General features: G+C 31.4%; 2 protein-coding genes across 2 annotated transcripts in view; both read right to left on the bottom strand.

Moving 5' to 3' along the window:
• Window positions 1–3,127: 3,127 nt before the first annotated feature.
• Window positions 3,128–10,345, bottom strand: LOC135136393 (brahma-associated protein of 60 kDa). The gene is made up of 5 exons (XM_064065642.1): window positions 10,087–10,345; window positions 9,869–10,035; window positions 3,891–4,535; window positions 3,419–3,833; window positions 3,128–3,371 (listed from the first exon to the last, which is right to left on the bottom strand). The coding sequence occupies exons 1-5, from the start codon at window positions 10,201–10,203 to the stop codon at window positions 3,216–3,218; spliced, it is 1,500 nt and encodes a 499-aa protein (XP_063921712.1). The 5' UTR covers window positions 10,204–10,345; the 3' UTR covers window positions 3,128–3,215.
• A 152-nt stretch (window positions 10,346–10,497) lies between these two features.
• Window positions 10,498–22,375, bottom strand: part of LOC135136701 (kinesin heavy chain) — a 38,626-nt gene continuing 26,748 nt past the window's right edge. Inside the window, exons 6-11 of the mRNA XM_064066112.1 lie at window positions 14,237–14,394; window positions 14,085–14,186; window positions 12,410–12,527; window positions 12,098–12,357; window positions 11,796–12,016; window positions 10,498–11,745 (exon numbers count right to left, since the gene is read on the bottom strand). Coding sequence (XP_063922182.1) covers window positions 11,744–11,745; window positions 11,796–12,016; window positions 12,098–12,357; window positions 12,410–12,527; window positions 14,085–14,186; window positions 14,237–14,394 — 861 coding nt within the window. The 3' untranslated portion in view covers window positions 10,498–11,743. The remainder of the gene's footprint in view (window positions 11,746–11,795; window positions 12,017–12,097; window positions 12,358–12,409; window positions 12,528–14,084; window positions 14,187–14,236; window positions 14,395–22,375) is intronic.

The raw sequence follows: 22,375 nt of genomic DNA, 5'->3' as shown, positions 1-22,375 counted from the left end.
TTTCCCGATTTTTCAATTTTTCGATTTTTTAGGTTTTCGATTTTTCATTTTTCCATGATTTTTCAATTTCTCAATTCTTCGACTTTTCGATGTTTCAGTTTTTTTGAATTTATCGTTTCACGATTTCTCGAACTTTCGATTTTTGATTTTTTCATTTCGTCAATTTTTTCATTTTTTCGCTGTCTCAATTTTCCAATATTTCAGTTTTCCAATTTTCCATTTTTCGGTATTTAAATTTTTCAATTTTTGGCATTTCTAAATTTTCGATTTCTCAATCAATCGATTTTTTGAATTTTCCAATTTTCGATTTGTCAGGTTTTTGATTTCCCATTTCACGATTTGTCGTATTTTCGATGTTTTCACTTCTCGATTTCTCGGTTTCCCAATTTTCCGATTTTTGAGGTTTTCAGTTCAGTTTCTCAATTTATCAATTTTTTGATTCCCGATTTTTCGATTTTTTTTAGGTTTTCGCTTTTTCAATTTTTCGTGATTTTTCGATTTCTTGATTCTTGGACTTTTCGATTTTTCAGTTTTTTGAATTTATCGTTTCAGGATTTCTCAATTTTTGATTTTTTCAATTCTTCAATTTTTTGAATTTGTAATTTTCCAGTGTCTCAATTTTCGAATATTCCAGTTTTAACAATTTTTCAATTTTTCGGTTTTTAAATTTTTCAATTTTTGGCGTTCTTAAACTTTCGATCTCTTGATCCATCGATTTTTTGAATTTTTGACCTTTCGATTTGTCAGTTTTTTTAATTTCCCATTTCACAATTTGTTTCTCGACTTCTCGTTTTCCCGATTTTCGAATTTTTCAGGTTTTCAGTTCAGTTCTCAGTTTTTCAAATTTTTGATTTCTCGATTTTTTAATTTTTCATGATTTTTCGGTTTCCCGATTCTTAGATTTTTCGATTTTTCAAATTTTTGAATTTATCGTTCAACGATTTCTCGAATTTTCGATTTTTGATTTTTTCAATTCTTCAATTTCTCGATTTTTTAAATTTTCGGTTTTCAAACTTGTAAGATTTTTCGACTTTTTGATTTTTCACTTTTTAGATTTCTCAATTTTTGAAATTTTCAATATGTATATATACGTATTTATATATACATATTTATACTTCAATTTTTTTTGATTTATCGATTTTTCAATTTTTTGATGTTTCGATTTCTAGATTTTTCAATTCTTTTATTCTTTAGGTCTTCTAGTTTTCGACTTTTCTATTTTTCGATTTCTCAACTTTTTACATTTTCGATTCTTCACTTTTTCGATATTTTAATATTTCCATTTCATAAATTTTAGATTTTTCAATTTCTTTTGATGGTTTGATTTCTCGATTTTTCGTCTTCCCGATTTTCTGATTTTTCAGGTTTTCAGTTTAGTTTTTCAAATTTTTGATTTTTCAATTTTTTGAATTTATCGTTTCACGATTTCCCGAATTTTCGACTTTCGTTTTTCAATTCTTCAATTTTTTTATTTTTCAGGTCTATTTTCTCAATTTTTAGATTTTTCCACTTTTAGGTTTTTCGACTTTTCGATGTTTTAGGTTTCAGATTTTGCAATTTTTCGATATTTCAGTTTTGGAATTTTTCAATATTTGGATTTTTAAATTTTTCGATTTTTCGACTTATCGATTTCTGGAGTTTTTACTTTTTCAATTTTTTTGTGTTTCGATTTACCGGATTTTTCAATTTTTCGATATTCTAATATGTATTTCGATTTCTTAAATTTTTTGATCCTTTGATTTCTTGATTTTCGACTTTTTCGATTTTAGTTATTCCGTTTTATATTTTTCGATTTCTCGATTCCCGGTTTTTCTGTTTTTCATTTTTTCAATTTTTTGATTAGATTATTCACTTTTTCTATGTTCATTTTTCAGTTTCTATTTTTTAGAATTTCCAATTTTTCATTTTTTAAATTTTTCAATTCTTCGCGATTTATCGACTTTAGACTATTTCGATTTCTCTATTTTTCAATTTCTCTCAATCTTTTCATGTTTCCATTTGTTGATGTTTCAATTTTTCAGTTTTCCGATTTTTCGTTCTTTAAGTTTTCAATTCTTAAATTTTTCGGTTTTGGCCTTCCTAAATTTTTGATTTTTCATTTTCACAATTTTTCAGTTTTTTTAATTTGTCATTACACGATTTCTCAATTGTTCATTTTTTCAATTTTTCAAGTTTTTATTTTCTTAGTTTTTCGATTTCTCAATTTTTCGATGTTTGAGTTTCGGGATTTTTCAATTTTTGGATTTTTTGATTTACTAACTTATCCATTTTTCGATATTTCAGTTTTGGAATTTTTCAATATTTAGATTTTTCAATGTTTCGTTTTTCAACTTTTCCATTTCTCGAATTTTTTTAATTTTAGATTTTTCGATTGTTTATTTTTCAGTTTTTTTGTGCTTCGATTTTTCAATTATTCGTTTCATCAGTTCTTCTATTTTTCAAATTCTCGATTTTTATTTTTTCGATTCTTCAATTTCTCGATCTTTTCTTATTTCCATTTCTCGATGTTTCAAATTTTTGTGGTTTTCATTTTTCGAGATCTCGATTTCTCGGTTTTTGATGTTTCGGTTATTCACTTTTTCCCATTTTTTTGACATTTCTCTTTTTTCTTGATTTTTCAGTATTTCGATTTTTCAATTTTTTGGTTTTTTAAATTTTATATTTTTCGATTTTTGACGTTTTTAGAATTCTCTGTTGATTATTAAATCTTTTTTCTTCGCAAATGAAGCCATTTCTCAGTTTTTTGAAGAGATATCGCTAAAAGGATTTTACGGTTCAAAAAAAATTTTGGAAAATTCTCACCAGCATAATTCTCCATAAATTATCCATTTTTCTGTTTGAAAAGATCTATTTTAATGTTCAAAAAATTTTTGAAAAGGTTTTTCTTGCATTATTTGCTTAGTTTAAGACATTCCTCAAGAGTTTTTAATTTTTTGGATTTTTTTTCTCAGCATTATTGGCTTAAATATTTAAACTATCTATTCAAACGAAAAAAACCTAGTTTATAAAATTAAATTATTTCTCATTTTAGATGTTTTGGTTTACAAATATTAAAAACGAGAATACTGTTTCTCACGCAGATGCTGGTAATTCTTCGGAATTGTTAATATTTAATAAAACCAATCACTGCGTATACAAATGCCTTTATTAAAATCCTTACAGATCACTCCATTACAAAACGAAAATTGAAAACCTACTTTTCCTCCCCAAACTCCTCAATTATTCCTAATCCCAAGCGCTTGTTCCAACTCGGCCCTCTTCTGCTGCACCTTAGTATAAAAATACCTACACACAGCCTCCTGCGCCCACGGCTGATAAAAGAAATCAGAACGCCGTTCCTCCTCAGGATTACCAACCACATCAGTCATACACTGCAACCAAACATCAATAAAATCCCCCATCTACCACACCTTCTTACCTTCAAATCTCTAGTCTGCGACACAATCCACTTATAAATAAACTGCTGCGGATCCTTCGCAAAACTCAAAAAGAACTCTCTATTAGTCTTAAGTTGATTGATAGTGTCCACAGTTTCATGAATCTTAGCATCAAGACCTTGAATCTCCTGCTGACTGGCAGTACTCAGCAAAAAGTTATTCATTTGCGTTTTAAGAGTGTCGTCCACCTCGACGTCGATATCATAGCACGCTGTCTGCTTGCTCTCGGCGCCCCCTTCCACCGAAATCACGTGATTGATGACAATGGGGTCTGGAGGGTGCAAGAGCGGGTTGAGTCGCTGCGGAATTTCGGCGAACTTCATTCTAGGACAGCCGAAGATTTGTTCTAGGTACTTGTCGCAGACGATGTACTCGCGTTCGTGGGCGTCCTGTAACCTAAAAACGAAAACAAAAAAAAACACCATGACTATCAAGCGTGTTATAAAAAAATACCTGTGTGTCTTAATATACTGCCACAAGGCTGAAATAATCACAGGTCTTGTCTGTGTGTGGACCCCCAACAGTCTAGCCAACCGAGGATCCAACTTAAATTGCAGGGGTTGGTAGTCCAGAAGTAGCAAAATCGTGCAGCGGACGTTTTTATCCCCGGGTCTCTTCACCTGGAAGCCGTCGGTTTCCTGGGTGGTGAGGGTGCGGTGCCACTCCACTAGGTGGTTATCGGGACCATACAACTCCTTATCCAGTTCAATCACCAACGACTTGAAAAAGGAGGAGAATTTTCTCTTGACTTTGTTGGGGTCGCTCTTGGAGTCGTCCAGAAGACGCCCTTCGACTCGTAACTCCCACGACGCCACCGAGCCCTCCTGTCCAGGACCGTCAGGTCCATCTGCGCATGCCTCCTTCGCCGGATAAAACGTATTCGAGATGAAAATTCGCAGTTTCCGCTTTTGTTTCATAGGTCGTTTTAGCGCTTCTTGGATGTCCAGGCGCTTGCGCATGATCGTGGAATCTAGTTTTCTTTCGAAAGCCAGCAAGTCCATGTAGGCTTGGCTTTCCGGGACTAAATCGCGCACTTTCTGGGGGAGGATTTTGTCGCTGAGTTTCTTCTTTTTTTTACTGGTGCCGTGGGGGTAATCGCTTTAATTTAAATAAATTCGTTATACCGCGTGTCTGGAAAATGGCGGCTTAACTCTTCGGTACATGTGTGTTTCGGGAGTCCCAAAAAATAATAAAAAAATTCTTGCACTAAACAGAAATAAAATATCTTAATAAATAATTGAGTAAACGGGGGCAGAATATTTAAAATTTGTGGTCAAACAAACTTTAGCCATTTTTCTCACTCAAATCTATACCACATCCTTTTTATTAAAGATTAAAAGATTTTATTTGTTTACGACACATTTACACGTAGCCAATAAGATATTTTGAAATCTCCCACCAAAGCAAATTTTTGTTTAAAAGTTGTTGCAGTTGGTATCGAACTTTTATTTGTAGCTAAAGTGGAATGAAATTAAGCGCAAAAATCGGCTTTTCAATTTTTGGTAATATAAGACAATTTAAGACAAAACGCCATGCCTTAGCTGACTCCGCCCACCCACCTTTTATTTTCTTAGAGAGATCTCATTTGCCAAAATCAGTTTTTCTTAGCAGGTACTAGCCCCGCCCACCCACCCTCTCTTTTTTAAGAAAATATGTCATTGTCAAAATCAGTTTTATATTAGCAAGTACTAATGACTAACTTTTACAAAAAAATAATCAAAATTTAGGAACAAATTCCTCTCTTGTGCATATTGATTTTTCATTTTTTTGAATTTTTAATTTTTCGATTTTTCGACTTTTCTTTAGTTGACTTCGATTTGTCGATTTTTCGACTTTTCGGTTTATCGATTTTTCGATGTTGCAGTTTTTCAATTTCTCCAATTTTCAGATTTTTTGTTTCAATTGTTTAATTTTTCGAGTTTTCTATTTTTGACTTTTCGATTTTTCAGCTTTTCGGTTTCTCAATTTTTCGACTTTTAAATTTTTTGATTTCTCAATTTTTTAATTTTTCCATTTTTTATTTTAGCTTTTTCGATGTTTCACTCTTTGAATATTTCTGTTTTTCAGTTTTTCCAATTTTTAAGTTTTCGATTTCCGGTTTCTCGATTTTTCAGGTTTTTAACTTTTCGACCTTTCGATTTTACATTTTTCAGTTATTCAGATTTTTGATTTTTCAACTTTTCGATTTCTCGATTTTTCCATTTTTTTTTTATTTAATTGTCCGATTTTTCCATTTTTGAGTATTTTGAATTTTTTAATTTCAGATTTTTCAAGTTTTTGATGCATCGATTTCTCGATGTTTCGACTTATCAATTTCTTTATATTTGACATTTTTCAATTTTTAATTTTTCGTTTGGGCCATTTCGATTTCTCGTGTTCTCAATCTTTGATTTTTCGATTTCTCGACGTTTCAATGTTACATTTTTCAATTACATATTCAAATTTTTAATTTTTCAATTTTAGGCTTCTAAATTCTCAATTTTTCGAGTTTTCTGTTATTGACATTTCGATTTCTTGATTTTTTTAACTTTTCTATTTTTCGATTTTGCGATTTTTCCATCTTTTTTTATAAATGGATGATTTTTAAATTTTTTGTTTTTTGAATTTTTTAATTATAGATTTTTCAACTTTTTGATGTTTCGATTTCTCGATATTTCGATTTTTGAATTTTCGACTTCTCGGTTTTAGATTTTTCAGTTTTTCAATTTTTTGATGTTTCAATTTCTCGATTTTTTCTTTTTTCTATTTTTCAATTGTCCGATTTATCAATTTCTCGTGTTCGCAATCTTTTCATATCTCGGTTTTTCGATTATTCGGCTTTCCGATTTTTAGATTTTTCAATTTTCCCATTGTTGGAAGTTTAGATTTTTCAATTTTTCGACATTTCAGTTTTGGGATTTTTCAGTTCTTAGATTTTTCTATTTTTAAATTTTTTAACATGTACATACTTCAGTTTCGCGACTCTTCAGTTTCAAACTTTTGGGTTGAAATTTTTTTCAATTTCTCCATTTCAGCTTTTCGATTTCTTAAATTTTACATTTTTCGATTTTACGATTTTTTGATGTTTCATTTTCCCGATCTTTCGATTTTTGAATTTTCGACTTTCCGGTTTTAGATATTTCAGTTTTTCATTTTTTTTATTTCTCGATTTTTTGATGTTTCGATTTTTCGATTGTTTAATTTTCCCAATTTTTTGATTTATCGATTTCTTTATGTTTGACCATTTTTCAATTTTTAATTTTTCATTTGAGCAAATTCGAATTCTCGTGTTCTCAATCTTTTCATTTCTCAATCTTTTCATTTCTCGGTTTTTCGATTATTCGGATTTTCGGCTTTAGATTTTTCAATTTTCCAATTTTTCGATGTTTCGTTTTTTCAATTATCATTCGACCCACCCTTTATTTTCTTAGAGAGATCTCATTTGCCAAAATCAGTCTTTCTTAGCAGGTACTAGCCCCGCCCACCCACCCTCTCTTTTTTTAGAAAGTCTGTCATTGTCAAAATCAGTTTTATATTAGCAAGTACTAATGACTAACTTTTACAAAAAATAATCAAAATTTAGGAACAAATTCCTCTTGTGCATATAAGTAACCTCGTAATGTTTCCAAATTTTTATCATTTTCTGTAAAAGTTAGTAATCAGTGCTTGGTAAGATAAAACTGATTTTGGCAAATGACATACCCTGTAAGAAAAGAGAGGGTGGGTGGGCGGGGTTAGTAGCTGTCAAGGTAAGACTGATTTTGGCAAATGACATACCCTGTAAGAAAAGAGAGGGTGGGTGGGCGGGGTTAGTAGCTGTCAAGATAAGACTGATTTTGGCAAATGAGATACCCTCTAAAAGAGGAGAGGGCGGGTGGGTGGGGCTACTACTTGCTAAGATAAGACTGATTTTAGCAATGACTTATCCTCCAAGAAATTTAATTAAATTATTATAATAAAAGACACTAGAACCCCCAAAGCACTTTGAAATTCTTTCCAAATAGCTAGAACCTCAAAATTGTTTTAAATTTTTCAAAAAGAAATTGGCGTTCCAAAATTAGCTCAAAAATGTCAGGTCAGAATTTTTCAAAAATTGAACACAACATTTTTTATAAAAGTTAGTCATCAGTACTTGCTAAGGCATACCCTCTAAGAAAAGAGAGGGTGTGTGGGTGGGGCTAGTAATTGTCAAAATAAGACTGATTTTGGCAAATAAGATACCCTCTAAGAGAAGAGAGGGTGGGTGGGCGGGGCTAGTGGCTGTCAAAATAAAACTGATTTTGGCAGATGTGATACCCTCTAAGAAAAGAGAGGGTGGGTGGGTGGGCCTAGTGCTTGCAAAGATAAGACTGATATTGGCAAATGACCTACCCTCTAAGAAAATGAAGAGTAGAGGGTATCATTTGCCAAAATCAGTCTTATCATGGCAAGTATTGGCCCCGCCCACCCACCCGTTATTTTCTCCTTGGGTATGCCATTTGCCAAAATCAGTCTTATTTTGGCAAGTACTAGCCCCACCCACCCACCCATTATATTCTTAGAGGGTTGGTTTTTTGGCAATATCAGCCTTATCTTGGCAAGCACTAGCCTCGCCCACCTGCCCTTTATTTTCTTAGAATGCTAGTACCTGCTAAGATAAGACTGATTTTGGCAAATGACATATCCTCTAAGAAAAGAGAGGGTGGGTGGGCGGGGCTAGTATCTGCTAAAATAAGAGCGATTTTGGCAAATAACATACTCAAGAAGAAACTAACGGGTGGGTGGGCGGGGCCAGTACTTGCCATGATAAGACTGATTTTGGCAAATGATACACCCTCTACTCTTCATTTTCTTAGAGGGTAGGTCATTTGCCAATATCAGTCTATCTTAGTAGGTGCTAGCCCCACCCACCCACCCTGTCTTATATATGGCACTTAACATATCCTCAGAGGATATGTTAAGTGCCAAAATCAGTTTTATCGTGGCAATTACAAGGCCCGCCCACCCACCCTCTCTTTTCTTAGAGGGTATGTCATTGCCAAAATCAGTTTTATCTTAGCAAGTACTGATGCCTAACTTTTATAAAAAAATGATAAGAAATATCGACTTTAAATGTTTTTTCCTGGTTCCGTTTCGGACTTGGTTAAATATCTATTGATCCAGGAATATTTTTTAGATCGAGATACCCAGAAGAATTTAATGTTTTACGAAAACGCGAGACGAAGTCGAGAGTTGCTGTTCAAAGCAGAAGCAAATGTTGTAAAAATATTGATACTAACTGTAAATATAATTATTTAATAAGCCGTAAAAACTTCGGGGGATCGAAATTAACAAAAGAATTTCCTTTGTTAAATTTTGGAAGTATGTGCTCGAACAAATAATGTATTAAAAATGGAGATCTTCCCAAAGTTACTTAAAACTTTTCGAAAAATTCTATAAGGTAGATTTCGACAAGTTTAATCCAAAAAGTTGAGATATTGATGGCTCCGGTTACAAGATTGATGGCCCAGCATCCAAAATCCGGGAGCAACCGTGCCATTTTTTTTAAGGATTTAGCATATCTTATAAGAAATTTAATTAAATTACTACCTGAAAAGACACTAGAGGCTCCAAAGCACTTTTAAATTCTTTCCAAGCAGGAATACCTAGACCCTCAAGATTGTTTTAAATTTTCCAAAAAAAAAGTGCCAAAATTAACTCAAAAACAGTTCAGGTCAGAATTTTCCAAAAATGGAACACCAAAGTCCCCTAAAATTGTTTTAAATAGTTTACAAAAAAAATCTCCATGGGCTCCCAAAATAATCCACCATGGGTACCCAAGAGTCTTCTGACTTAAAAAAACAAAATTTCAGTTTCATCTTAGCAAGTACTGATGACTAAATTTTACAAAAAATACACACAAGGCAGGAATTTTGAACATGTTCTCTAGTGTTTAGTTAAAATTACCTGCGGACGCGAATCTTTTAACCTATAGATTTGAGTGACCCAGAAAAGTGGCTAAAGTTTGTTTGACCACAAAGTTTAAATATTTTGCACTCAATTTTTATTAAGATATTTTATTTCTGTACAGCGCAATGGATTTTTTAATACAATTTCTATTAATGTACCTTTTTGAAAATTTAAAATTGAGCCACAAATAGCGAAAACCAGATAATCTAATACTCATCACAATTTTAAAGCGGTGTAGTTTTTTTTTTGACAACAAAATTTAAAAAACGGAAAAGCAGTCTGGAAAGGGTTTTTTACGCTCATTTCAACAGTGTGAGGTTTATTACAATCGGACGTATACTTTTGGAAAAAACTTTGGCAGAAGTTTATAAGTATGTATTTCCCTATGCTGGAATATGCTTTTTGCAATTTTAAAATCATTATTACTCTACCAAAAGGTGAGGATTTGTTAACAACGTAGCGGAGAGTTAATCCGGCGATTTTCCAGACACCCAGTATACAGATAAATCTAATACAATCGTTACCTTTTTTGCTGCATTACGGTCCTGGTGTCCACCGGTCGCTTAACTCCCGGCTGGGGCTGCATCGGCCCTCCGCGCATAGGCGAATAAGGGGCTTGCGGCGGCCGCGCTATCATTGCGCCCCCACTAGCCCCCATGTTCGGGGGCGGCGTGTTGTAACCAGTACGTTGCTGCAGTCACAGCATAAATACTCGCACACAATATACAGGGGGCTAACTCACCGGAAAACTCTGACTCGCGTACTGACGCATCCCCGGGTTCTGAGGCGGAGGATAGCGCTGCTGAGGGGGGCCCCCGGGGCCCTGAGTGGGCACCGGGACCGGAAAACGTTGAGCCATTATTCACTTTGACTAAATATCAGCTAAAACATGAACTAATACAGAGGTTAAGAGTAATTCTCTTGGAATCAAGTAAACTGTTAAAATGTCAACACTGAAACGTCAAACGTACGATTATGGAGTTCTAGCTAGGGTGTTTGGATTTATGTGTTGGTAGCGAGTGTTACGTCACTTCTTCACTAGTCAATATTTTCAGGCGCGAAATTTAAAAATGTGTCTCTTGTGATGGGTTTCTACTTAAAAGGACTGTTTCAATTTAATCGTATGTTAGTCCAACGTAATTAAAAAGCACGATAAATTTGTATTAGTTTATTAGAATATAATTTCCATCATTTAAATAAATAAATTGCATTATTGACTCAAGCATCCACTATGAAATATGTCGTTACACAACTACTACAAATTGCTGTACCAAAAAATGTTGAATTGTCGAGCGTTTCACTAAACAATTGTCTACAGTCAACAAAAACAGTCACAAAAATAAATAGGACAGTGACAAAAAATACAAATAAATGCAACAAACATGTTTTAATTACAAATTGTGCACTAAAAATTCAGTATAGAAAGCAAAGGCGTCTGAAATGAAAATCACAATATATAATCAGTACTATGAAGGAAGAATAAAAACTTGCTACTAAAGTATCACAAAAAATGAATTAGACTCCTCCCGCTTTCGGGAAGATTATTATTATTACGACAGAGTGACTACTTAAACTTGCACCCGTCAAGTTAGCCCTCCGTGTTGCACCATCATAAATAACACAGAAATAAAATTGCTTTAAAAAAATATATAATAGGGTTAACCATTCACTACATCAAGCAATAGTCGTAAACAATTTTATACAAAAAAAAAATTATACAGATTCACATAAAGAATAATTTAATATGATTAATACATCAGGCTATACAGTTATTCCTCTGTTAAAAAATCCTGGTGTAAATAAAATTTCACTATTTTTTTTATTCACTAACTAAAATGTGCTACTTAACTCTAAAGTGCCGTCTTTAACGTCAACAATGAGAAATTTATTAGAACCGTCTTACTGCGGGAAAAAAACCGTGATCAGAAATGCTGCTCTACAAAAATAGAAATAATGCCACCTCTATATTACAAGACACATTGTTTAAACGACCAGATTAAGCCATAGCCTGAAAGTACAAATTACTGAATCATAACATCCACCTGATTATTATAATGCAGCGACATAGCTCGAAACTGTGATAATTTAGACGAACAAATTATTTCTTAGCATTGCACTATCAACAAAATTACTCCAAAACCGGCCTAAGAAATAATTTGCCAATTACACTTTACTTATATAGTTTATTATCTTAAAACTTTTTAAGTGCACCTTATTCTATAATAACTAAGCAAGTAAGCACATAAATGTAAGTGTTGCTACACATCGTCGCTGCACCGGCAGCCCTCTATGTACCAAACTTACACGGGTAGTTGATATTAAGTTGTGTCAGCAATATTTTTGGTATCCTTTCTCTCTTTAACTTGTCTAAAGCACCTTTTAGCCCGACAGTTAAGTTTTTCTGAAAATAAAAAAATTACGATTATATTTACGAAATGGTAATTAACTTACATGCGTCTTTCTCGTTTATAATTAGTGATTCGCGTTTTCGTGCAATCTCCACAGTTTTCGGTGTACCCATATTAGGTCCAGTACGGATAGCACCACCACCACCAACGACAACATGATGTTGACCAGACCGTATTGGTTTCGCAATGGTAGCAGCTGGCCCGCGCCTGGCGAGATTCTTTTGTCTAACTGCCTCCTTAATTCGATCAACTTCGTATTGGTATCTAAAAAAAAAACACTTTCACGTAGGCAGCCCAAAGCCGGCATCATCGGTCCAACGAAATTTCGTTTTCCACCATACCAACCTTTTGCGATCGCGCATAGCGCCCTCTTTTGCTTCCTTAAGTGCGGTTTCGAGCGCTTTGACGCGCTCCATCGTCGCGCGCAGGCGCTTCTCCAACTTGGGCAGTTCGCAGCGCAGGTCGGCGTTATCCCGAACTAGCTGCTTGTGGACTTTGGTCAGCTGGTCGAGGTTATTTTCCAGGAACGAGATCTTCTGCTTCTGGGCGAGCGAGCCGCCGTCCTCCTCGTTGTCCTCAGCGGAGAGGTTCTTCTTCATGCGGGCCTGCACACCAAAACCGTGAGCCGCAAACCCGGATAATCACAACGATTTTTACCTGGAGGTCCTGGACGAAGAGTTTGCGGAGATTGTGCAAAGTCTGCAGCTCCTTGGCCACCGTGTCTTCGAGCCCGCGCAGGTCTTTCCGGGCTTGTTCTCGTCGCTCGTTGGTGGTGCTGCAGAATACATCCAGCGTCAGCATCAAGCCACACCACGCTCACGGAATGTTTGGTCAGGTTTCGTTTTATTTTTCACGGCAACCAAAAATATTACTAACGGCTACCAACATCGAGTTATTGCATAGCTTACTCGCAACAGAAACACACATCTGTTAAAAATAGTCAACAAGTTTTCATTGCTTGTAAGGGAGCTGGGGTCAAATTATCGACTATCACTCAATTTAAAAATAATTGCGTTTAAAATATGCAACATCTTTTATACAGGTTTCTTACACATCGTATTTACATTTTTACATGTTCGACGAGAAATCAAAGACCACTTAGTCAAAAGTTTGAGCTCGAACAACGCCATTTCAAAAAACTGTGATTTAAGATCGCGAAATCGTGACCACGAGCGGCTACTTTGTCGACAAAGTTGCACCTCGTCATGCACCATTTACGTTCATACATCAAACTAAATACGACTTTCTTCGCTCGAAACGAATTAAAATAGCATGCTCCAACAATTTCACATCTACACTTGTTTTTACGAGGTTTTTTTCATTTTTAATTTCAACCAACATCTACGGATCTAGTTAACTACACGTAATATATTTATCTTTGTTCCTATTAACGACGACAAAATATTTTTCACTTTGTTGTACTACAAATGTGTCAAAATGTTAAAATAAAAATAACTACCATAACTTTTCAGTTTGTGTTGTGCCATCTTTCCACACATTTTTTGTTTTTTTTTTATTTCATAATTTTTTCTTCATAGTATATATTTTTGTACAACATTAATATCGCGTACACGACAAAATAATAAGCAAGAATAAAGATATTGTCCTGTGTTTTAGTCGGGTTTGGATTTTGATCTAAATCACAGCCCTTGGTAACAAAAACCTTTTAGTAAATGGCCTTGTAAAACAAAAAATATAGGGAGTTAATACTGTGCTCGTTTTAAGTATACACTGGCCACTGGCTGGCAGTGCTCGAGTTAGTTGTTACACGTGAATTTGTAAAATAAAACTCAACCAAACAGTGGCGTGATGTGACAATGCCAAAAAAAATTAAAGCTAAGTAAGTATTCATAAAAAAAATCACAGGAAAGATAACTCTTACTATAAGGAAAGGACTGAACCGTTAAATGCACCAAATTCAACTCTATATATCACAAAAGAAATCACCTGAGTCGAGACTAGAATCTAAAAAACGAAAAATAAAACGCGTAACGCTTATACGACGACTAGATACTGAGGACACCTGTGAGTGACCAATAACAACGTCAACGATATGAATAAATGCAAGTGGAATGTATGTATATGAAAAATCGACATTGAACACTGACCGTTTTTTGATAATTTCGTTAAATTATTAATAGCGTCTTTAGCAAATTTCGGATTGCTTTTAGGCACTGAACTGTTTATTTCGTTTTTGTAAGGCATGAAATCCTCCCAAGCCGGCGGCGACTTGGGCTGTTTGAGATGGGAAGGACTGGGCTGTAGGTTGATTTTGGATCTGTTATTATCGGAACATGGGAATGAGCGTTTATAATTTAAATTGTCTACTGACATGAGCTCCTGAAGCTTCTGTGACTTTTCGGATTCTTCCGTTTTAACCTTCTCGTATTCGGACTGTAGTTGTTGTTGGGCAAGTGACAATTTCTGATTTGAACTGGAAAAAAACAACGTCCATAAAAATTAACAATGAACATCGTCACGTACTCTTTAATATCGTTTATCAGTTGTTGCTTTTCGGCTATTTCGTCTCGTAGAGCGGCGACCTGTTTCTGGTGAGCAACTCGCAATTGGTCCATTTGTTGTTCTAGGGCAAGTCTCAGCTCGTTGGCTTCCTTCTTTTCGCTCTCGCTGGCGCTAGACACCTGCGAATACCACATATCGCGTTAATACTGCTTTTTAATTATTCCGACATCATTATCCATTCACGATCTTTATATAGTAGTAGTAATAAACTGATTTGATCATATATACTATTTGCCATTTCTATTGAAACACCACCTGTTGATTTTGCCTAAAATTTAGCAATTGCTAACAGTTTTCGGTTGATTGACAACGGCTTTTAGTTAGAAAATTGTCCAAATATGAACGTTGCCAAATTTACGATCAACAAGTGGTGTTACAATAGAAATGAGACTATAGTTTTTTGTCTGTCAGTAGTCTGATTGACATTTGCTTTGAGCTGGATTGCCACTTTTCTACATCATTTATTAGATGAGAATTATTAGACGCAATTTTTTAATCAAGCAAACAAATGTTTTAATTTTGTCGACATTTACATTGCTGTTACAACGTACACTTTGTAGTGCGAAAAAATTAAAATAGAGGTATCTACAACGAACCTTTCTTAACAGATTGCATCAATACGTTTCTTAATAAGTGTTATACAATTCATATACAGCGTCAGTTAAGTAAACGCTGCAGATGAAGAAATTGCTTCAAGTTTTCAGATTATGCAGGGTAAAATACCGACCCTGACAAAAGAGACTTCAAATTTTACTCGTTTTGTATAACTCTCCAAATTTCGATTCTTTCGTCATTTTGTCAAAATAGAAATTATTGATGGAATTAAAAAAAATCAGCATAACACATTCAAAATTATTCGAAAGCTATCGGTGTTTTATTTTTGATCCTCAATATAAATTGTTGAATTATAAAAATTGGTCTAAAGTTATTTAGACAGCACTTTCCTCGCTCTTGAAGTCCGGTTTAAGATATTCAGTTTTGTCAGATAATTGTAAGATTCGATTTAGAGATTTTTTGCTCATAACGCAGCGTATGCAGAAATCCATTTTATAACACAATTTTTGGTTTCTTTATTTCCTTTATTTTTTTGTTGTTTCTTTCGATTTACAATTCTTTATTTATTCAATTTTTCAAATTTTCAGGCGGTCATTTTTCAATTTCATGATTTTCAACGTTCAAAATTTTTCAATTTGCAGTTTTTGGATTTCCAGTCTTCCGATTCTCCAATTTCTTTAATTTAAAATATTTCTATTTAATAATACATTTTTTTTGATTTTTCACTTTTTCAATTCTTAAGATTTTTCAGGTTTTCATTTTGTAATTTTTCGTTTTTTATTTTTGATTTTTCAATTTTATAATTTCTCTACTTCCAAAATTTGGCAATTTTTCAATATTACAGATTTTCAGTTTCTCAATTTTTCGTTTTTCCCTTTTCCAATGTTTTGTTTCCGATTTTTATTTTTCATTTTCCCGATTTTTTAATTTTCACTTTTTCGATTTTACAATTTTTTCCTTTATTAAATTTTTCAAATTTTCACGTTTTTAGCAATTTTTCTTCAAATTTTCAAGTTTGATTTTAACTTTGTACTTTGTTATATTATACACTTTTCCGTTTTTTTATTTTTGATTTTTCAATTTTTCAATATTACAATTTCTCATTTTTCCATTTTCCACATTCTCGATTTTTAATTGTGCCCTTTTTCAATTTTCCGTCCCCTCAATTTTTCAACTCCCCGATTTTTATTTTGCATTTTCCTGATTTTTTATTTTTCATTTTCTCGATTCTATATCACATTTTTTTCTTTTTTCATTTCCTTAATTTTTGTTTATTTTGTTGTTTCTTTCGATTTTTCAATTTTTCGTGTATTCAATTTTTCAAATTTTCAGGCCAATCGATTAGAATTCGTCGATTTTCCAATTTCAAATTTTTTCAGTTTGCAGTTTTTGGGTTTCCACCCCTTTTCCACTTTTTGGATTTTCAATTTTTCGTTAAACTTTAGATTTCTCAAATTTTCGATGTTCTAATTTTTCTTTTTTAAAATTTTTCAGATATTTGGATGTTTTGATTGCTCAATTTCTCAATTTTTTTCTATTTCTCGATGTTTCGATTTTTCAGTTTTTCGATTTTGAGTTTTAGATTTTCGAATTTTTCTTTTTTGATTCTTTGATGTTTGGATTTCTCCATTTTTCAATTTTGCGATATTTCAATTGTTCAATGTTTTAAATTTTAGATTTTTCGATTTATGGATTTTTATATTTCCCAGTTCTTCAGTATTTCTATTTTACAATCTTTCAAATTTTGACGTTGCTAAATTTTCAGTTTTCCGATTTTTCGATTAATATATACATATTTTTTATTTTACCGTTTCTCGAATTCGCAGTTTCGACTTTTCAGTTCTTCAGTTTTTCGTTTTTTAAACTTTAGATTTTTCAATTTTCGACTGTTTTATATATATGTACTTCGAATTGTGAATTTTTAGAGTTTTCAATTTTTTGAGAACTCGATTTATCGAGATTCGGATGATTCGATGTTTTGATTGTCCCAGTTTTTGAATTTTTCGATGTTTCGATTTTTCATTTTTTTACTTTTCGGTTTCCGATTTTTCAATTTTCCAATTTTTTAAATTTTCAAGTTTTGACGTTTCTAAATTTTCAGTTTTACGATTTCTCAATGAATCTATTTTTTGGTTTTCCTATTTTCGACTTGCGAAGGTTTCGATTTTTCAGTTTTTCAGTTCCTCAATTTTTCGATTCTTTAGGTTTGCAATTTTTCGATTTCCCAATTTTGTGAGTTTTCTCAGTTTTTCGATTCTTCATTTTTTCACGTTCTAGATTTTTCGATTTCTCGATTTTTTACTTTTTGGATTTTCAATTTTTCGTTCCTTCAATTTTTCAGTTTGCATCAGTTTTTCAATTTGGCAATTTTTCAATATTACAGATTTTCAGTTTTCGATTTTTCAGTTTCTCAATTTTTCGTTTTTCTCTTTTCCAATTTTTTGTTTCCGGTTTTTATTTTCATTTTCCCGATTTTTTAATTTTCACTTTTTCGATTTTATATTACAATTTTCCTTTTTTTTGATTTCCTTTATTTTTTGTTGTTTCTTTCGATTTTACAATTTTTCCTTTATCAAATTTTCCAATTTTTCAATATTACAATTTCTCATTTTTCCATTTTCTACATTCTCGATTTTTAGTTGTGCCCTTTTTCAATTTTCCGTCCCCTCAATTTTTCAACTCCCCGATTTTTATTTTGCAATTTCCTGATTTTTTATTTTTCATTTTCTCGATTCTATATCACATTTTTTTCTTTTTTCATTTCCTTAATTTTTGTTGTTTATTTCGATTTTCCAATTTTTCGTTTATTTTCAAATTTTCAGGCCAATCGATTCCAATTCGTCGATTTTCCAATTTTTAAATTTTTCAGTTTGCAGTTTTTGGGTTCCACCCCTTTTTACTTTTTGGATTTTCAATTTTTCGTTAAACCTTAGATTTCTCAAATTTTCGACAGTTTTATACTTCCATTTCTTAATTTTTTTTCAACTTTTCGATGTTTCAAATTTTCTTTTTTAAAATTTTTCATTTTTTTTTATTTCTCGATTTATCGAATTCAGATGTTTGGATGTTTTGATTGCTCAATTTTTCAATTTATCAATTTCTCATTTTTTTTCTATTTCTCGATGTTTCGATTTTTCAGTTATCCGATTTTTTAATTTTTTTATATTCTGGAGTTTCGATTTGTCGATTTTTCAGTTTTTCGATTTTGAGTTTTAGATTTTCGAATTTTTCTTTTTTGATTCTTTGATGTTTGGATTTCTCCATTTTTCAATTTTGCGATATTTCAATTGTTCAATGTTTTAAATTTTAGATTTTTCGATTTCTGGATTTTTATATTTCCCAGTTCTTCAGTATTTCTATTTTACAATCTTTCAAATTTTGACGTTGCTAAATTTTCAGTTTTCCGATTTTTCGATTAATATATACACATTTTTTATTTTACCGTTTCTCGAATTCGCAGTTTCGACTTTTCAGTTCTTCAATTTTTCGTTTTTTAAACTTTAGATTTTTCAATTTTCAACTGTTTTATATATATGTACTTCGATTTGTGAATTTTTAGAGTTTTCAATTTTTTGAGAACTCGATTTATCGAGATTCGGATGTTTCGATGTTTTGATTGTCTCAGTTTTTGAATTTTTCGATGTTTCGATTTTTCGTTTTTTTACTTTTCGGTTTCCGATTTTTCAATTTTCCAATTTTTTAAATTTTCAAGTTTTGACGTTTCTAAATTTTCAGTTTTACGATTTCTCAATGAATCTATTTTTTGGTTTTCCTATTTTCGACTTGCGAAGGTTTCGATTTTTCAGTTTTTCAGTTCCTCAATTTTTCGATTCTTTAGGTTTGCAATTTTTCGATTTCCCAATTTTGTGAGTTTTCTCAGTTTTTCGATTCTTCATTTTTTCACGTTCTAGATTTTTCGATTTCTCGATTTTTTACTTTTTGGATTTTCAATTTTTCGTTCCTTCAATTTTTCAGTTTGCATCAGTTTTTCAATTTGGCAATTTTTCAATATTACAGATTTTCAGTTTTCGATTTTTCAGTTTCTCAATTTTTCGTTTTTCTCTTTTCCAATTTTTTGTTTCCGATTTTCATTTTTCATTTTCCCGATTTTTTAATTTCCACTTTTTCGATTTTATATCACAATTTTCCGTTTTTTGATTTCCTTAATTTTTTGTTGTTTCTTTCGATTTTCCAATTTTTCCTTTATCAAATTTTCCAATTTTTCAATATTACAATTTCTCATTTTTCCATTTTTTACATTCTTGATTTTTAATTGTGCCCTTTTTCAATTTTCCGTCCCCTCAATTTTTCAACTCCCCGATTTTTATTTTGCAATTTCCTGATTTTTTATTTTTCATTTTCTCGATTCTATATCACATTTTTTTCTTTTTTCATTTCCTTAATTTTTGTTGTTTATTTCGATTTTCCAATTTTTCGTTTATTTTCAAATTTTCAGGCCAATCGATTCCAATTCGTCGATTTTCCAATTTTTAAATTTTTCAGTTTGCAGTTTTTGGGTTCCACCCCTTTTTACTTTTTGGATTTTCAATTTTTCGTTAAACCTTAGATTTCTCAAATTTTCGACAGTTTTATACTTCCATTTCTTAATTTTTTTTCAACTTTTCGATGTTTCAAATTTTCTTTTTTAAAATTTTTCATTTTTTTTTATTTCTCGATTTATCGAATTCAGATGTTTGGATGTTTTGATTGCTCAATTTCTCAATTTATCAATTTCTCATTTTTTTTCTATTTCTCGATGTTTCGATTTTTCAGTTATCCGATTTTTCAATTTTTTTAAATTCTGGAGTTTCGATTTGTCGATTTTTCAGTTTTTCGATTTTAAATTTTAGATTTTCGAATTTTTCTTTTTTGATTCTTTGATGTTTGGATTTCTCCATTTTTCAATTTTGCGATAGTTCAATTGTTCAATGTTTTAAATTTTAGATTTTTCGATTTCTGGATTTTTATATTTCCCAGTTCTTCAGTATTTCTATTTTACAATTTTTCAAATTTTGACGTTGCTAAATTTTCAGTTTTCCGATTTTTCGATTAATATATACATATTTTTTATTTTACCGTTTCTCGAATTCGCAGTTCCGACTTTTCAGTTCTTCAGTTTTTCGTTTTTTAAACTTTAGATTTTTCAATTTTCGGCTGTTTTATATATATGTATGTATTTCGATTTGTGAATTTTTCGAGTTTTCAAACTCGGATGTTTCGACGTTTTGATTGTCTCAGTTTTTGAATTTTTCGATTTATCGGTTTTTTTTTTTTACTTTTCGGTTTTCGATTTTTGAATATTCCGATTTTTCAATTTTTTTTATTTCTCGATTTATCGAATTCAGATGTTTGGATGTTTTGATTGCTCAATTTCTCAATTTCTCAATTTTTTTCTATTTCTCGATGTTTCGATTTTTCAGTTATCCGATTTTTCAATTTTTTTAAATTCTGGAGTTTCGATTTGTCGATTTTTCGGTTTTTCAATTTTAAGTTTTAGATTTTCGAATTTTTCTTTTTTGATTCTTTGATGTTTGGATTTCTCCATTTTTCAATTTTGCGATATTTCAATTGTTCAATGTTTTAAATTTTAGATTTTTCGATTTCTGGATTTTTATATTTCCCAGTTCTTCAGTATTTCTATTTTACAATTTTTCAAATTTTGACGTTGCTAAATTTTCAGTTTTCCGATTTTTCGATTAATATAAGTATACATACTTTTTATTTTACCGTTTCTCGAATTCGCAGTTTCGACTTTTCAGTTCTTCAGTTTTTCGTTTTTGAAACTTTAGATTTTTCAATTTTCGACTGTTTTATATATATGTACTTCGATTTGTGAATTTTTACAGTTTTCAATTTTTTGAGAACTCGATTTATCGAGATTCGGATGATTCGATGTTTTGATTGTCTCAGTTTTTGAATTTTTCGATGCTCCGATTTTTCGTTTTTTTACTTTTCGGTTTCCGATTTTTCAATTTTCCAATTTTTTAAATTTTCAAGTTTTGACGTTTCTGAATTTTCAGTTTTACGATTTCTCAATTAATCTATTTTTTGGTTTTCCCATTTTCGACTTGCGAAGGTTTCGATTTTTCAGTTTTTCAGTTCCTCAATTTTTCGATTCTTTAGGTTTGCAATTTTTCGATTTCCCAATTTTGTGAGTTTTCTCAGTTTTTCGATTCTTCAATTTTTCACGTTCTAGATTTTTCGATTTCTCGACTTTTTACTTTTTGGATTTTCAATTTTTCGTTCCTTCAATTTTTCAGTGTGCATCAGTTTTTCAATTTGGCAATTTTTCAATATTACAGATTTTCAGTTTTCGATTTTTCAGTTTCTCAATTTTTCGTTTTTCTCTTTTCCAATTTTTTGTTTTCGATTTTTATTTTCATGTTCCCGATTTTTTAATTTTCACTTTTTCGATTTTATATTACAATTTTCCTTTTTTTTGATTTCCTTTATTTTTTGTTGTTTCTTTCGATTTTACAATTTTTCCTTTATCAAATTTTCCAATTTTTCAATATTACAATTTCTCATTTTTCCAATTTTTACATTCTCGATTTTTAATTGTGCCCTTTTTCAATTTTCCGTCCCCTCAATTTTTCAACTCCCCGATTTTTATTTTGCAATTTCCTGATTTTTTATTTATCATTTTCTCGATTCTATATCACATTTTTTTCTTTTTTCATTTCCTTAATTTTTGTTGTTTATTTCGATTTTCCAATTTTTCGTTTATTCAATTTTTTAAATTTTCAGGCCAATCGATTCCAATTCGTCGATTTTCCGATTTTTAAATTTTTCAGTTTGCAGTTTTTGGGTTTCCACCCCTTTTTACTTTTTGGATTTTCTATTTTTCGTTAAACTTTAGATTTCTCAAATTTTCGACAGTTTTATACTTCGATTTCTTAATTTTTTTTCAACTTTTCGATGTTTTAAATTTTCTTTTTTTAAATTTTTCATTTTTTTTTACTTCTCGATTTATCGAATTCAGATGATTGGATGTTTTGATTGCTCAATTTCTCAATTTATCAATTTCTCAATTTTTTTCTATTTCTCGATGTTTCGATTTGTCGATTTTTCAGTTTTTCGATTTTAAGTTTTAGATTTTCGAAATTTTCTTTTTTGATTCTTTGATGTTTGGATTTCTCCATTTTTCAATTTTGCGATATTTCAACTGTTCAATGTTTTAAATTTTAGATTTTTCGATTTCTGGATTTTTATATTTCCCAGTTCTTCAGTATTTCTATTTTACAATTTTTCAAATTTTGACGTTGCTAAATTTTCAGTTTTCCGATTTTTCGATTAATATATACATATTTTTTATTTTACCGTTTCTCGAATTCGCAGTTTCGACTTTTCAGTTCTTCAGTTTTTCGTTTTTTAAACTTTAGATTTTTCAATTTTCGACTGTTTTATACATATGTATTTCGATTTGTGAATTTTTCGAGTTTTCAAACTCGGATGTTTCGACGTTTTGATTGTCTCAGTTTTTGAATTTTTCGATTTATCGGTTTTTCGTTTTTTTACTTTTCGGTTTTCGATTTTTCAATTTTC

The sequence above is a fragment of the Zophobas morio genome, unplaced genomic scaffold (assembly GCF_036711695.1).
Source record: "Zophobas morio isolate AGI-343-1 ecotype UQ-CSIRO unplaced genomic scaffold, CSIRO_AGI_Zmor_V1 ptg000026l, whole genome shotgun sequence".
NCBI classification, from domain to species: domain Eukaryota; kingdom Metazoa; phylum Arthropoda; class Insecta; order Coleoptera; family Tenebrionidae; genus Zophobas; species Zophobas morio.
Note: the sequence above shows the minus strand (reverse complement) of the source record. Positions and strands in the feature narration are given on the sequence as shown.